Source organism: Urocitellus parryii, chromosome 14, assembly GCF_045843805.1.
Source record: "Urocitellus parryii isolate mUroPar1 chromosome 14, mUroPar1.hap1, whole genome shotgun sequence".
NCBI classification, from domain to species: Eukaryota; Metazoa; Chordata; class Mammalia; order Rodentia; family Sciuridae; genus Urocitellus; species Urocitellus parryii.
In genome coordinates this window covers 29,374,166-29,387,212 of record NC_135544.1, presented here as the reverse complement: position 1 = coordinate 29,387,212, position 13,047 = coordinate 29,374,166, and the positions used below count along the sequence as shown (strand labels likewise).

The following is a 13,047-nucleotide window of genomic DNA, read 5'->3' as shown; positions in this document are numbered from 1 at the left end:
TAACTTTTGCAGCACTCGTTGATATATGATTTGCTCTTAAACTACCACTGTTTCTGGCAGTTACTCTTTTCAAATTGGTCCTGGGGGTTGAACTTGACACTTGTTATGCTATCGTATTGTTGAAGCTAAAAATATACCCCAGCCCTGCACTTATGATAAGGCAAGAGCTACTCATTAGAGGACCCCACAATGTAAAAGAGGAAGAGGTAACCATTTCAATAGATGCATAAAAATAGGGTCTCAGCAACCCTGAAGAAATAAGCAAACAAGACACTTCCATATGCTTGTAACCCCTAGTAACCAAACAGATATTGAAATCCCGAACAAAGAATTTTCAAAGTTGATTGTAAAAATGATCAATGACCTAAAAGATTTTGCAGCGTCGCTATTTTAAATTAACCTTCAGAGGGGCTTCTTGTTGTGGGAACCTTTTGAGTCCCTTGGCCGTGGTGGTTAAGAACCTTAGTGCCCCATGCCACTATCAAGAGATGTCCCCCTAACAGTTTTCCTGTCTCTGTCTTTCTAAAACTGAATTTAATTGCTCAGCCTCAGGCCCCTGGCCTGACCCTGGAGAGCCCCTTACCACAAACAGCTTGATCCTTGACATGGAAAATATCAGACAGCAAAATCAGCAGGGACCAAAATCAGCAGAAGTCGTTAGAGTAGAGCAAAGTACTGGAGAGAAGCAGTAAGTGGATGCGGGGGTCCTTTTTTCTTTTCTTCTTTTACAGGATGCATTCATTGACGTGTGCCAAGGGGGAGGAGGGCATGCATGAGCTCCCAGACAGCTTTCACAGGCGACCCTAATCACCACCAGAGACCAAGCTGCCTCCAGCACTCCCCATCTGACTTCCTGACGCTCAATTAGTTGGGCCTGGACAATACCACTCGAGCTGCCACTAAAGCTCAGAAGCCATGCTTTCCAGACTGTCTTGATTTCCCCAAATATTTTGGGCCCAGGCCTAACTGCAGTTCAACCACAGGCTTCAGAATTGAGCCTGGCATTTCATATCCTTTGCCAGTTTTCAAAATAAATCTTTCCTCCGGAGAAAAACATTGGCCTCCTGTAGAAGCATTTCTTTCAACCCAGATAGGAATCCAGAAGATCAACAGTGAAGCACCGTGGTTCACAGTCTCCCACCAGGCTCTGGTCCCATCCTGTGTTTATGAGCTCAGTGGCATGAGATGGACACGGCCCAGGAGAGGCCACACAAGAATTAGCCCTGGAGGAAGGTATTGGGGAATGAGGTTGATCAAATTATGTGCATGTACAAATATGGCATAATGAATCCTACTATTATGTATAATTCTAATGTGCCAATTTAGAAAAAGAAAAGAAAAGAAAGAAATCAGCTCTTGAAAACTGCTAGGAAACCCAGGAGAGCTGATGTGTCCTGCTCTTAGGCTGCAGCATCAGGCCATCTGAAGCTAGAAGAACTACCAATGGTGGTTTCAACACCTTTTCCCTGTTAAAATCTCTTCCAGGGCTATTAATAGCCCAAGTTAAAGACTTAGCTTTCTTCTCTGTATACTCAGTAACCGATTTATAAACCTACAAAGTGAACAACCTGTCAACAGTAACCAAAAATTTACTGTCTTGATATTCATTCATCTCTTCAATCTACTAACATGTACAGAGACTCTACTGTATATGAGGTTCCACGAGGAGAAGCCAAGCTCAAGATCCAAGGCTGTGTCCTCGAGGAACTTGCACCCCTTAAGGGGGGAGTCCAGAAGTAGACAAATAGCACCAGATGGAGTGACTAAGAGTCGAAGGAAAATTCTAAGATGGACTGAATCAGGGACTCAATGGACATTTGGAGGAAGAGATGAAATCTGAGTTGGGCTTTGAAGGACAGGTCAGAGGTAGGGAGAGGGCATCCCGGAATTGCTATTGATTACTCGTTGGGCTGACTGAAGTTATGTCGGCAGAGCAGGGTTACCCTTCTTGACCGTTCAACTCTCAACACTTAAGTCTTGCATGGGAAGAATTATTTTCACAAACATGAGAATGTTGATTTAAGTATGTGCAAATTACCCATGATGATGATAAGAAAGAAGAGACCTGGGACCAGGAAGACAAAGAGGAAGCAAAGTGGGCTGTTAAGCAACTCTAAAGGTTTCTGCAGTGTGACATGAACAGGAATAAATAAATAAATAAAGGGTGGTGTTAGAAGTTCTGTTTCTGTTAGTGTGAACAAGATGAGATGCACTTCTAGACCTCACAGGGAAACAGCAGGGAGAGTCTGATGCAACAGGAGATCAGAAATACATGGACCAGGGCTGGGGATGTGGCTCAAGCGGTAGCGCGCTGGCCTGGCATGCGTGCGGCCCGGGTTCGATCCTCAGCACCACATACCAACAAAGATGTTGTGTCTGCCGAGAACTAAAAAATAAAATATTAAAAATTCTCTCTCTTTCTCTCTTTCTTAAAAAAAAAAAAAAGAAATACATGGACCATTTGGGGGGAATGTTTGCAGGGTCTCTGGAGAACTGGACTGACTGAGTACTTAGTCGTCACTTGTGGACAGTGAGAAAGATAGCAATTATTGTCATTGCTGTTGTTGATGGATATGTTGAAAATGAAAATTTCTCCATTTATTTACTATCTGTGATAGCTTGATGCAGACATCATCGAAAACCTGTTGAGGGAAGTTGAAGGTGCATTCAAGTTTCTAATGGTCCAGGCCTAACAAAGAAAGATGATTTTACAACATCTGGTAGTACTAATTAAAGATATATGAGATAAAATTGATAGACTTTGTTTAATGGGTTAATGTATGAAAACTAAGAATTTTTGTGGAACTACTCACAACTAAAGACTTGGTTCGTTATCTCTGCTTTTCTCATGAGCTATGGTGGTATCCCTTCCTCAGCCTGGAGAGCAACCCCATCCAGGCCATCAACTTCAAATCCTCCATCAAGTTTCAGCTGCAAAGTCTCTTTCTCACAGAAGCCTTCCTGCCCTGTCGCATAAATTAGGTTCCCTCTTCTCGCAGATACTCTCTTTCATGTGCTCTTTTATACACTGAGCACTCAACACATTTTGTAATTGCACACTTCTGTACCGCAATGGCATGCACACTTATTTAATATTTGGCTCCTTTGCTAAGCTGTATCAGGCAGGCAGGGACTCCCAGGAGACACCCCCCCCCCCCGCCCCAGTATGGAATTATACCTTTGCGCTGTGCATTCCAAGCAGTGGACACTCAACACATATTTGTCAAGTTTGATAGACAAATGATTGTTTAGGCACATGGCCTTCATGGAGGAGGATGGAAGAGGATGCTTGAGTTTGTGGAAACTACGGTGGTATTCCTGCACTTTGCATTTTTCTATGCTGTCCCTCACTATCCCCTATGTCCAGGGAATTTGGTCCTCACTGGAACTGCAGAGCCACAGACATTGTGACAACCCACTCCTCTGCCCAGCCCATTTCCAAGGACTTCCTAAGGGAAGAAGTGGCAAGATGGCTCACTGGAAACCTTGGTGAAGCATGAGTGAGTGACAGTGGAGCCAGTCCTCCTGGGAAAAGGTGACTTCCATTCCCTGGAAGGAAGAAGCAAGGAAAAGGCTTTCCAGGGGACAGTGCCAGGTCTTAGGGAGGTCAGGGAGGTGGGGCAGGTGTTAGGAGCCTTATTTCCTATCCTTGAAAGAAAGAGCTGGGCTGGTGGGACAGGTTTGGGCTTGGCTTCCTCGATGGCCTGTTGTTTGCTTCTCCACATTTAGTTCTTCTCCGGGAACACAAACACCTTCAGATTTCTGTCCTTTCAGGAAGGGAGGCCAGAGAAAGGGCTGAGAGCTCAGCAGGCAGTCCAGTCTGCGTATTAGAACACGCAGGCGTAGAAGCCAGCTGGGAGTCGCTGGGCAGGGGGTGTGTTTTCTACAGCAGCCTTGGTAGTCACACTGGATACTGGTACAATTTCAGGTGACAAATTAAATCTGCTTCCCCTCTTCTTATTTATATATTTTTTTAAGCAACCATAGAAAGAAATGAACTTGGTCAGTTCTCCCTGGTTGGCTGCCTTAGGGTCTGCCAAACTTAAATCCGTGGCAGAAAGTTGGTGTATATATGGGATGGGCATTTTTACCAAAGAAGCCAAATCTTACATGTTTATGGGATGGCAGCTGTAGGAGGAAAGAGAAAGGGGGATGGAATTGGCTCCCACCCAGCATTGATTTGTCCTGACTCAGCTGTTTTCTGAATCATGTTGAAAACAGACCCTGCTCTCCAAGCTCAGACCTAGTGAGATTGCTTGCAGGGCTGAGAATGTCTCCCTCCTGCAAACGTAAAGTAGAATCCAGCACAAGAGCATCATCCAGTGCATCGTGGACTGGGATGCAGGATGCAGAGCAAAACACAACATTCTGTACAATTTAGGGACAAATTTTGTAAATAGGAATGTGAGAGATTGACAGCCCTGGCACAGAGAAGGACACAGAATAGTTTTCAATTCACCATAGCCAAGAAAGTATAATAAACACTAGAACTGTGCAGAAGCAAAGTCTAAGCCAAAAAGGCGAAAATGGGCACTGTGTGTGTGTGTGTGTGTGTGTGTGTGTGTGTGTTTTGTTTTTGGGTATTGGGTATTGAACCCTGGGGTTTTCAACCACTGAGCCACATCCCCAGCCCTTTTTAATATTTCATTTAAAGACAGTATCTTGCTAAGTTGCTTAGGGCCTCACTAAGTTGCAGAGACTGAACTTGCAATCCTCTTGCCTCAGCCTCCACAGCTGCTGGGATTACAGGTCTATGCCACTGTGAGCTGGGCATTTAAGAATTTTCAGAAAACAAATAAATATCCCCATTTTTATTTTAATTAGAATCAGAAATTGTAATTTTTGCATATTATGTCTTAAAAATAGAAAGGCATAAATTCAAGAAGAGAAGTTAAATGATTAAGGCTTCAATCTAGGAAGCTAACATAGAAAAAGGAGTGATCAAAAGAGGTCAACCTTGCCCTTGGGACTCAGGGAAAATCATGATTTTGCAGAGAAACCTCTGTGTTCCTATGTTTCAGACCCTGTAAGTGACATTACTGACACTGGTTGTACTTTCTTCTTTGCTGCTAGGAAGCACTGAGCCATGTTTGCGTTCCATTTCATGTTATGTTGTGATATGTTATTAGGGTAACTAGCAATATCCACAATGCAGAGTCACTGAGAGAATTACAGCAAGTAGCCAGGAGGGGGTAGGGATGCGGCTCAGTGGTAGAGTGCTGTCTTGGCACACACAAGGCCCTGAGTTCAATTCCCAGCATTGCAAAGAAAAGTTAGAAAGCAACAAGAAGGTACTAAATTCAAGATGGTGATTATGACAAACTGGCACATGCCTGTAATCCAAGCTGCTTGGGAGGCTGAGGCACGAGGAACACAAGTTCAAAGCCAGCCTCAGCAACTTAGTGAGGTTGTAAGCAACTTAGTGAGTCACAGTCTCAAAATAAAAAGGACTGGTGATGTGGCTCAGAAGTTAAGCACTCTGGGTTCAATCCCTGTTACTAAAAAAAGAAGAAAGAGAAAGGGGGGGGGGAGGGAGAAATAAGTGAGAGATTATCATTCTTATTACTATTGGCCAAAGTTAAGAAAATCAGTGATCTCTATTTTTATCTGCAAAATGTAAAATAGCTTTATTTACATGTCACTGAAACTTTGCACAGAGGGTCAGCTAAAGATTCTACTGACCCAGGCACAGGGGGTACTCATCTTTGCTAATTAAAAGTGTGTGAGTACCATTGAGAGTTTCTGTATTAGCGAGTTGACAATAATCTTTGAGAGCAAATCTGATTTTCTTTTTTTTAATTAATTATACATGACGAATCTTATTTTCTCATATCCTACTTATCTTACTTCTGATTTTTTTTAACTTTCTATTTCACATATCTTTGCAATCACCTCCGATCTCCCTTTTGAAAATAATGATTTAAACGCTGCTCTGGTCATTGCCAGAGGTTCCCCTCTGTGCTATGGGGAGTCCCTGCTGACTGACTCTTAGTTTTTATTTACTCAAATGAATATATGTGTGTGTGTGCAATACATAGAAAAGTAACGTATAATATGTGCAATGACCACATGGCCTCACTCTCAGAGGATTCTAATTTGCTAGTTTCCTGCAGGGGTGAGTCCTGAAAGCAGGGTGTCCTGAGAGGCCTTGGCTGGTCAGGATGTGAGAGATGGTCAGTCGCTACTACTGTTCTCTCCTCTTTGCTCTTCTTTGTTTTGGGGGCCATGTCTGCCTAATCCCCAGCTTCTGCCTCTCTTTTGTTTAGTAACTGTGGCCACCTGGTCTGCAACACAGCACAGTTCCAGAACCCAGAACCAAAGCTGGCCCAGGGCAGAAATTTTCTACCCACACTATCCATTGATGACTGATAAGACCGAGGGGGGAAGTTGCTAGTGGTTTCTGAACTTCTGTTTTGAGTGCAGTTCAAGAAATTTAAGCATTAGAGTCTCTCAGGTGAGTGAGCTTCTTCTAAGTCCCTATATCTAGTTTTGTCTTCATAACTGTGTATACTTTTTCTTGTTTTTATTATTAGTGCATTTTAACTATACATAATATATTCTTAAAGAGAATGTTCTCCTCACACAAATTCCAACATTTTCAAAGACCCACAAAACCTGCTTCTATCCCTGGTTCTGGGGTCTATTATTTTGTTCCCTGATAAAAGTAGGAGACATGCAAAGAGAAGCTACACCCTTTCTTTCCTGCTTTGTGATGTTCTGAGAGAGTGTGATGCTTGGAGCTGCAGCAGCCATTTTGTGGCCTGGAAAGGAAAATCAGAAGAATTATAATGGACCTGACTCGGGTGTCTGAATTAAACAACCTTGGAACGGCCTACCTCTAGACTTTCAGTTAAGCAAAAGAGTGAATCTTTGTTACTGCAGCCATTATTCAAACAGCCTATGACTTACAACCAAGGGCATCTTAATCAATACACTTAGGTCTCCCTCATTGTGGTGCTTTAGTCACTCATTGGAAAGATCTACATCTTCTTGCTGGATGAACTGCTACTGAGATACCATAGTTACTTCCCAGACAGAACCCTTGCCAACCTAGAAGGAACCTCCCTTTTTTCCATGACCAGGTCACTGGACTTCCACTCCTAGCTAGAGCACTCCACCAACCCCTCCCCACTGCTACTAGAGGGATCCAAAGCTGTTCCCGTGGACGTAAGTGGTACCTTGCTGTCGTCCAGCATCTCCATGGGAAGCTCTGGCTTTGCACTCTCCTACCTCATCCAGTTTTCCACCAAACTACCCAAATCACCCTGCTTTCTTCCAGTCTCCCTCTCTACCATAAACTTTCAGGGTATTTGGTTTCAGCTAAATAAGAGAAAGTAAACAATAGATTCACATATTCAGGCTAAGACATGAGTAGAAGCAAACTGTGAACTGATCCTCACGGTTTATTTATTTTTAAAATTCAAAGCAACTCCACTGGAATTTTTATAAAATAAAAGAAGTTGCAAAAGTGAGCTCGGTTGCTTGTTTACCAATCAAGTCACACTCCAGGCATCCACCCAGGTGGCCCGGGGCATGCGTGTTACATGCACAACCCTAGAAACCACCATAAAGGACCGTGTGGGGTCTCCACAGCTTCCCTTCAGGTGAACTCCTAACAGTGAGACAAAGTGAGGAGAACTGCTTTGGGTCTTCGGGAGACAGTGTTAGTGGGCACAGGAACCCTCTTAGAGACCTTCTAAACCACCTGGCATAGGAAGGGACACTCTGGGGCACTGTTGCCTCTGCACTGTGGGGCCAAAGTTTCTATGGAGATCTGCTGTGTTCTCAGTTCCTCCAGGACCGGGGGCTCCTCTTTACCTGCCAGCACAGGAGACAGACTTGGTCCTGAATAACTGAAGTTCATGTCCCAGATCCCCCATTTTTCCACCCGCAGGCCTCTGGACTTCCACTCACTCACCCAGTCCATATTTTTCCCCTGGTCACCCCCTGCTCTGTCTCCCCCTCTTCTGGGTTATTTCCAGTCTCAGGTCTCATCCTCATGGGTCTCAACAGCCACTCTCATGGGATTCTTTTCCACGATGTCATCTCATCTAAATGCAACCCGCCATCAAATTCATATCGAAAATAACCCACGTCCTCTTCGGGAATTGATCCTGAACAGGCTGTGACCTCAGTTTCCCCTGAAGGTCAGGTCCCCACAGCATAAGCTGATGTGAGACCCTGGTGAGCCCGGAGTCGGGCAGATCGGGAAGAGGCTGTTGGAGTCATTCAGGCACCAGGCGACTAGGGTTGGAGCCCAAAATACAAGCTCATCCCTGTGAAATCAAGCTGGCATCTGGGGGACCTGGCTCTGCACAGTCCCGTCTGCCAAACATTTCTCTTCAAGGTGAAAGCAATGAGCTTCTCTCTGCTTTCTACTGCCCCAAAGCGATTGCTTGGGTTCACAGTAATTGTTCCGCTTTAAACAGAACAGGTTACGTGGAAAGCGGCAATAATTGAGTTAAGGGCTGTTTGTTAAACTCCAGCAAGGCTGGAGCCAGGGAGTCTAAACCGTGACCCTGGGTTTGCATCTGCAGTTTGTGTCCACAAAGTCACCTGATGGAGGCTTCTGATTCCCCGAGGAAGGAATGAATGCCAGTAACGATACCTCGGTGGAGACATCTCTTATGTGTCAGAGCAGAATTTGTAGCATGAACAAAGTGTGGTGTGTTTTATAATTACCTCTGCTATGAACCACCCTTCATCGGCCACTAAAGTCAAAGGAGAGACAAACTTCCCTCTCTTGTAATAGAACCTGTTTGGTATGGCTTCCTTCTCATACACGGTCATGTGTTCCACTTGGCTCAGTTTGTCATATATCTGCAAAGCAAACAGAGAACAACCAGTTTTGCATTCTCTTTCTTCAATATATTGAATCTATGGAATGGGGGACTCTTTTAAAGACCAAGCAGAGATATTACCAAACATCTGGTAGATTTGACTGTGTAAAAATGAGAGGGTTTTATATAGCTTTCAAAATAGGCTGACCTTATCTAGTAAGGCTGAAGATCCATGTCCCCTCTGACCTAAGAAGTTCATCCCTAGGGATAGATAAACCCTCATGTGCCTGGACCTATAAACCTACAGAAGAGCCCAGATGCCCAGCCACAGTGGAAGGGATAAAGAAAGACCACTGAGGTTTGTGGTAGAATTCTGCACAGATGAATGGAATACTGCTACAAACAAAAAGGGATCTCAGTTTGAGGAAAATTATGCAAGTTGCAGAAAAATACAGGCAATACCATTCTTACTATATAAAGTTCAAGTAACCTATAAAAACAAACAATACATACGGCAAAACTATAAAGAGAACTGCAAAAAGTGATGTCACCAATAAGGGTAATGTTGTACTTCTTAAATATTCAGTGAATATAAGGAAATGGTTACAATATCATTCTTTGTGTGTTGTACACATTATGATAATCCTTTTGTATACACTCAACAACTAATGAGCCCTTTGCAAAAAATTATTGATGTCAAAATTTTGTACAATAAAATTGAAAGACAAATTAGAAATTATCTTGTTTAATGTTAAATACCCTAAAGATCAAAGAAAAAGCATGTGCTCTTTAACCTGACCTAGGGAGCATGAATCTTAAAAGTACTAGTAGTTAAGCTAAACTGTGGAACCAACCTAGATGCCCTTCAATAGATGAATGGATAAAAAAAGTAGCATATATACACAATAGAATTTTACTCAGCAATAAAAGAGAATAAAATCATGGCATTTGCAGGTAAATGGATGAAGTTAGAGAAAATAAAGCTAAGTGAAATTAGGCAATCCCAAAAAACCAAATGCCGAATGTTTTCTCTGATATAAGGAGGCTGACTCATAGTGGGGTAGGGAGGGAGAGGATGGGAGGAATAGATGAACTCTAGATAGGCAGAGGGGTGGGAGGGAAAGGGAGGGGGCATGGGGTTATTCATGATGGTGGAATGTGATGATCATTATTATCCAAAGTACAGGTATGAAGACACAAATTGGTGTGAATATTCTGTGTATACAACCAGAGATAAGAAAAATTGTGCTCTATATGTGTAATAAGAATTGTGATGCATTCCACTGTCCTATATAAATAAAAAAATAAAAAACACTAGTAATTGTTTGTTAACTACATCAATGATTTCATAACAAAAACATAAACTTGGCACATCTGTTCAATATTTAGCAGCAGCTTAAATATTTATAGTTAACATTAAAATCAACTGGCTGATGTTGACTTGCTGGTCTTTAGCCAAACCGGGCATACATTCCTCTGTATTGCTGAATATAAAATTGAGTTTATCAACTCAAGTGTGAAAAAGAATTAGTCTTTAGGATGTTTAGCAGAGGGTTTCTGATGAGCCCACAAGTTAAGCTATGATACTTAAGAAAACCCAGAGTTCTTCAGGAAAGTAGGATTCACATGCAGAAGGATTTGGAGTAAATGAAAATCTGGAGACACACAAGAGGCCTTGCAAACTCTTGTGCCGGTCACCTGACAAACTGTCACCCAAACACGGCCCCTACTTTTGAGCAATCTACCGACTGCTATAGACTGCTTGCCGGCTAAAGGTCACTTGACTTAAACATCACATTCCACAAAGCTCTTCCCAGCTTGTAGGCTGCTGGTGCTGAGTGCTGTGGAGACGGCACTCTCCTAAGTGCCAATTGGAGACAAAGATGATCTTCCTCACCAAGAAAACAGAACTCCTTCTCTAGAACCTGCCCATGTGAAAAATGCCCTTTTCAATGGCATATTTAGGGAATTCATGACCACAGAGCCTGAGAAGAAAGGAGCACCCCCACACACACCCTGGGGACAGGGAAATGGCATGAGTCTGGGGAGTCCTGACATTGTTGCCAACTGTCTCCTCCAATGAGACTAAGTATTCAGCACTAATAGCCTTGTGCCACAAGATGGATGGAGCCACTGGCCCCAGGGCCTCTTCCTGGCTCCCTACGGTGGTTGACAACCTTAACCAGCAGTGGCCTCACCTTCCCAAAGAAAGACAGCTTCTTCCTGGTCCCGATCAGTTTTATCTGGGCCTGGGCAGAAGCCCCCTAGCCTGTACTGGGAGATACCAGCAGCTGGAGAGTCAAGTGCTAAGTCAAAGGTGACACTTCTCCATTTTCTCTAAATGGCTTCCTACCTACTTCCAGCCACAATTATTGTCTTGAGAAAATGGTACTCAAGGTCTAATCACCTCAAGGTTTTCCAGGAAGGTAGTGGCAGAGCTTTGTCCCCCATCAGCACACAGTGGAGACTCAACCACCCTCTTGAGGACATTCCACTGACAGTGACCATAATAAGAAACCCATGCAGCATCGTTGCAAGGGGCCAGCACACTTCTGTGAGCTCCCGAGCACTCTCAGTAGTAGCGAGGGACAACTGTAATGATGTTGTCACGTCGACATACAGAAAAGTAATAGAGAGCCTGGGTAAGTGTTTTGCCTGGTGCTCAGGTGATGGTAGAGCTGGCATTTGGACCCCAGGGCTGTGGCTCTGAGATAGAGACCTGAGCCTCTGCACACAGGGCCTCCGCTCTGTGGTTCAGCACGTTCATATCTCCAGTTCCCTGCTGAAAACAGCTTCTTTCCAGAGAAAGAACATTCTGTCTACCTCAGAGAATGCCCTTATTTACCTAAGAAATAATGCTTTTTAGCCAATAATAAAATAGCCTTAATCAGGGCTTGCCACGTGTGCTGGTCGCCTGCTGGGTACTGCACAACCTTGAATTTATTTGACTTTTATAAAGTAGATATCATTACAGAGAAACCACTGGGGTAGATACCATTTTAGGAAGGATAGAGTCAGGGAAAATGAACCAGTTGGTCACTTGGTGAGTGAATGGCAAACTAGGTCACCTGCCTTCACAGCCTAAGCACCTAATGCTAAAATATATTTCAACATTAAAACTGTAGGAGAGGACTGGGGACATAGCTCAGTCGGTAGAGTGCTTGCCTCACATACACAAGGCCCTGGGTTCAATCCCCAGCACCACAAAACAACAACAACAACAACAACAAAAAGCAAATTCAATGCCAGTCTCAGCAATTTAGCAAGGACCGAAGCAACTTAGCAAGACCCCATCTCAAAAAAGGGCTTGGGATGAGGCTCAGTGGTTAAGCACTCCTGGGTTAATCCCCTGTACCCCCCCCCAAAAAAAAATTAAATTAAAAAAATTATGGGAGAAGATAAAGCACCTTGGGGCAAATTAGGATGCATCTGCCACCCCTCCCCCCATGACGGTATTGCTTGCCTCAGAGTGCTTCCCAGGGGCGGGCCACAGGCTCACAACAGGCCCCCGGTCCTTCACTTGCTGCAGGTCATTCAGGCTGATGTACTCGCTCAGCTCAATCACTTTGTCCATCCAGAAGATGTCCGTCATTCCATGATCTGAGAAAATGATGACATTCAGGTCGTCCTGCAGGCCCCGCTCCTGTGGGGTGGGCAAAGGCAGTCACCACAGCACCTAGAGAGGCTCTGACACACAAAAGTCTCATGTAGAGGCTTTTAAACTACAAATTAGCTGGGTGCAGTGGCACATGCCTGTAACTGCAGCAACTTAGGAGGCTGAAGCAGGAGGATGACAAGTCTGAGGCCAGCCTCAGGAACTTAGTGAGACCCTGTCTCAAAATTAAAAATGAAAAGGGCTGCTGAGGATGTAGTTCAGTAGTAGAGAGTTCCTATTCCATCTCCAGGACAACAAACAAATAAACAAACTATAATTTGTAGGAAAAGGGATATTTCCTCAATTCCAAATTTACTCATCCACCGGTTTATCCTGATGAGACGCAGTTCAAAATCATGGCAGAACACTTTAGTGGAGAGGATAGGAGAGCACAGCCCCCATCCAAATACATGCTGAAAAATAAGAACAGACTTCTAGCTTTTTAAGGTAGACACTGTTTTTATTTTGACTCACTCTTTCAATGAACTTGTGGGGTAATCTGAGAATAATCATCTGCTCACATTACAGATATTTTAAAAAGTGAAAAGGAAAAAGAAAACCAAAAACAAACAAGAATGAAAACAAAACAGGTGTTTTGAACCCAGGTGTGGC

The 13,047-nt window shown here is 43.7% G+C and overlaps 1 protein-coding gene across 1 annotated transcript in view; it reads right to left on the bottom strand.

Moving 5' to 3' along the window:
- The window catches only part of Enpp6 (ectonucleotide pyrophosphatase/phosphodiesterase 6), a 103,108-nt gene that overhangs the window by 12,673 nt on the left and 77,388 nt on the right, over positions 1 to 13,047 (bottom strand). The window contains exons 5-6 of the mRNA XM_026400609.2: positions 12,244 to 12,423; positions 8,683 to 8,820 (exon numbers count right to left, since the gene is read on the bottom strand). Of these exons, the coding sequence (XP_026256394.2) occupies positions 8,683 to 8,820; positions 12,244 to 12,423 (318 nt within the window). The remainder of the gene's footprint in view (positions 1 to 8,682; positions 8,821 to 12,243; positions 12,424 to 13,047) is intronic.